At 35.9% G+C, this 4618-nt stretch overlaps 1 protein-coding gene across 1 annotated transcript in view; it reads left to right on the top strand.

The window, feature by feature from the left end:
- zmp:0000001236 (mastermind-like protein 2) overlaps window positions 1-1556 on the top strand; it is a 36009-nt gene extending 34453 nt beyond the window's left edge. The window contains exon 5 of the mRNA XM_051398149.1: window positions 72-1556. Within this exon, the coding sequence (XP_051254109.1) occupies window positions 72-916 (845 nt within the window). The 3' untranslated portion in view covers window positions 917-1556. The remainder of the gene's footprint in view (window positions 1-71) is intronic.
- Window positions 1557-4618: the final 3062 nt, after the last annotated feature.

Raw genomic sequence — 4618 nt, forward strand, 5'->3', positions numbered from 1 at the left:
TCAGAAAGGCTTTAAATGCTACTATGTGACCATAATTGTAATGTAATACATTTTTCTTGGTATCTCTTTAGGTCAAAACTCCTCCCAGGCTTCCAGCAATGGTCCTGAGAATGACCTACAGTCCATGTCTTGTCACCTCCCAAGTGGGTCAGGTTCAAAGATGAGTCCTTCACCATCGGACCGCAGATTTGGTATCGGGACTGACTGTCATCCAAGTTCTTGCATCGGCCAATTCCAGCAGCATAACAATCAGAATCGAATTGGACTAAATCAAAATAAAGCTAGGTTCCTAGGGCCAAACACACACGCAAATTCTTTTGGGATGAACAATGTAGCAGGTTCACAGCACCCAAGAACAACCGCTGATATGCACGCCTCAGCGGTACCGGGACAGGGTCTCGGAGGCTTGATGAAAAATGTCAATATGGGCTGGGGCTCAACCAACAAGCAAGTAACAACTGGACTCGGTGTTAGGCGGCTACCCAATCCACTACAGTCTCAGGGTGCGCAGCTGGACATGCCAAACCATCCATACCAACAAAGGCACATTGGCCCTCCCAACCAGGTAGCACCAGACATTGGGATGCTCCCTCATAACCCTTCGATAAGAGACACAGGCCCAAGACCGAGCCAGCCGATGATGGGCTCTCCATCAGCAGTGGGGAACCTGAACCAGGCCTCTCCTGAACAGAGGGTACCAGCAGGCAACTTTGCAGAGCCCAGTCCCAGCTCTAGCAGCTACCAGAATAACCGGGCCAACCGTCTGACCTTTGACTTCCTCCCTGAGGGAGACAACACAGTTCCAGGGATCAACACAGACTCAGACTTCATAGACTCTCTGCTCAAGTCTGGCTCTGGAAATGATGATTGGATGAAAGATATAAATTTGGATGAGATTCTGGGCAGTCACTCATGAATTTGGGTCACAGGTTGCTAAAAATTGACCCACGGCTCGATTATAGAGGTTATGGATGTAAGATGTAAGGGGTTATGTTTTTTAAATAATGTTAAAATGGAATTTTATAAACTCATATTATTTGTTATCCAAGTATACTGTATTGTTTTGTATTGTATTTACTGTGAAAGGAATTTGTGTTCTGTCCTTAGTACTCAGCATATTTTATTCCTGGTATATTGGCCAAGAAACTGCTTTTCTTTGCAGTCACTGTTTTTGTGGTCTGTTTGTCATACTCATGCTGTAGTGCTGTTGTATAGGATCAAATACCAAATTCACACTGTGAAAAGAAAACATTGCTGTGTCGCTTTCAAGTTCATCTTGATACTCCAAGTTAAGTTTCTAAATCTGCATCCACTATTTAGCATGATATGGTATTTACTTTCAGCTACCATACACACAGTGAATCTTGCCACAACAGATGTTTTCTTACTTATTGTTCAAGCTTTTTAATCTGTGGTAGTTTTTGATGCAATTTAAATAATGTAACCATTAGTTGTTGTTTTTTTTCATGTGATATTTAATAATTATTGGGATAGTAATGAAACATTATAATACATGTAATTAATAAAATTGATTTGAATAAATGAATAAATATTAAGTGTTGCTTTTGTTTGTTTTCTTCTTTAATAGATGTTTTGGTTTGCAATCCAAAACAAAATAACTCATTTGACCTAATTTCATATTCACATTATACTGTATTATTAAAATATAGTTCTTGTGTTAGCATGACATTTCATATAGACTATGCTTCCTAGCAGTAAAGACTTTATTAAATTATAAATGAAATGCTTCAAAATGTTTGGCAGTGCCAACCTCTCTCTCTCATCAGCATGAAGAACAATGAAGTATGTGCAAAGATACGGAGAGAATCTTACGTTGTATCTGTTGAAACAGTAGAAACTATCCTGCTGATATCTGTAATCCAATGTGTTTATCAGAGGATGACAAACAGACATCTGGAAATGTGTTGAAGAAGTACGGTTGAGTAAAAGCACACTGTAAACACTACAAATCAAAAACAGTCCTGTCACTATGATTTATTGAGAAGTGCACTGAATAGCAAAAAAATTATGAATTTATCTTTCTCTTGCGCGTAAAGTATCTGCTGGTGAACTACAAAGTAATGTACTGCGAAGAATAGTTGCAGAATTGTCTTTTCAGATCACCTTACCCCAAGCATCATCTATCTTTCCCATAAAGAACAGCCAACATATTTTGAAGCAGGTGTAATAAGATATTTATTTATTAATGTCCAAGGCCTACTGTTCTTTAACAGAGAATTAATTGACATTAAGGTAAAAATATCTTCATTATCTTTTCCTTTAGATTTCAGGACATCAGCATGTTAAACTTGTCAGACAATTATATTATTATAGTTTACAGAGAAATGCTTTTGAGGCTCCTCATGCTTTGCAGTTAAATGAAGTCTTTCTAAACTATATGCTGTAATGAGATATACATCAATTTCCCAGATGTCTTTCAACACTGCTAAGGGAGTATTTATATATTTTTTAAATGACATACTGTTTTCATACATATCTTTGTCCCCTTTATTTTCTTGTAGTCCATATGTGAAAAAAACTACAATACCCTTGATCTTCTGTCAGGGATACACAGATGTTTTTCATGATGCTAATTACAGGAATATCTACCCAGCAACTTCACTTGGTTTGCCTCGAGTGCCCGACTAAGGTCTATGAACAAAAGCTTATATAATAGTACACATTAGTGCGGATCCACATCGTCCTTCCAGCGCAGTCTCTCAGGTACAAACAAAATCACAGATTGTATCTAGTACCTACCTATTTTTTTATTTTATTTTTGGGAAATTACGAGAATAAAGTAATAATATGGGAATAAAGTAATAATACGAGAATAATGTAATCGTTTTAATGAGAAAAGGGGGGGGGAGCTCGTTGTGCACTGCCTTCTGTTCACCACACATAATGGAGTTGATGGTTGAGATGAGAGCTTTTACATTAATAGCATACACTGCCCTCCGGTGGTGACAGTGCGTAATTACTACCCCTGCTTTAACATTTATTTTGAATGTAATAACCGGAAGGGCTACTGTGCAATGTACTTTTAGTTTTGACTGCGACCACTAGAGGGCGTACGCACTCGTATTAGTAACGTTAGCATAATCTCCAAGTAACCTGTTTTTCGTTGATTCCAGGGTAATAATGATAAAATTAATTAGTCTAAGGATATTTGACAAACATCTCTACGGCTGACTATCTGTCTGTGATATGAACTTGTTTTTCTTGCTCTGCATAGCAGATAAAAAAAAAGTTTACTATATTCAGGGTAAATTCATGATTTTATTTTATTTTTTTCTTCAGTTTGGTAACTGTATTTTGAAAGAATTTACCGGAAGTGGTAGTACGCTATCATGTGTGCATTGACGCTAGTTTAATTAAATATTCCTCACTTTGTCCACCGGAGGGCGGTGTAAATTATTAATTCTAATATAATACTATGACTTTTCAGTAGCCTTGTTAACTAGACGTTACTATAGGTAAGAAAATCCTGTAAATAAACTTAAAATGTATTCTTTACCGGAAGTGTTGGTGTGGTATCATGGCTGCATTAATGCTACCTTGACGAAATCAATGCTGCAGTTCCTCCACGTGGCCACAAGAGGGCAACAAACACTCGCGATTATAAATAAACACGTCAAATCAATCATCATTTACACTAATAATCAGTGCTAATGAAGGAATTGCTTCTCATAGTTCGCTAATATAAGCATTATATCTATATTTATGTCTATACTAGTGTCTGTACGGGCCCTCTTCACATAACCCGAGGCCGCAAGTAACGTTTTTATACAAGTAGATCGATAATCTCATACACACCTGTTGACTTCACTTACATACACATAAACAATAGCATTCAGCAAAATAATATTTTACTGCCCTCCAGTGGTAACAGACAGGAACTACAATACATGAGAAGAAATTCCGCTGAATACTTTCAAAATAAAACGTGACATTTAATATTTATTTCAACACTTATACTGTATATTCTTGTACATTTTTCTAGTTATGGTGGTCGCAGTAAAAAACATCATCATCATACTGCATCATAGATCAACTAATATAGTTAATTTGATTACTGTACAATACATTTCTGCATCAGATTGATCCTGTAATCTATTCATACGCAACAAATAAAAGCTGTATTTGCATTATTTACATTAAGAATCTATGAAACACATGTAAACTAATGTAAAATACAAGAACAGGAAATTTGACTGAGCACAATTAAAGCTTTTATTACATTAATTATCCTTTTGCACTGTATTTGGTTGTATGTTGATCATTGTTGCTTTATTTATATATATATATATATATATATATATATATATATATTTTTTTTTTTTTTTTTTTTTTTTTTTTTTCACCTACTTGTATGTACAAAAGAGTTCTGTTTACTCTTACCTAACATTGTTCTGCTTTGTTGTCCATGTTTTTAGCTGGATTTATCATCCTGTAAAATGTTTTGTGTACAAGTACACTGAGAGTCAAATTCCCTGAAAGTGTATACTTGGCCAACACAGCTTCTTATTCTGATATATGGGTGGGGTACTGTCTTGTGTATATTTAGAATCATTTCTGAAAATAGAAAAATTGCATATATTAGCACACAAGGCAAATA

Source organism: Dicentrarchus labrax, unplaced genomic scaffold, assembly GCF_905237075.1.
Source record: "Dicentrarchus labrax unplaced genomic scaffold, dlabrax2021, whole genome shotgun sequence".
Taxonomy (NCBI): Eukaryota; Metazoa; Chordata; class Actinopteri; family Moronidae; genus Dicentrarchus; species Dicentrarchus labrax.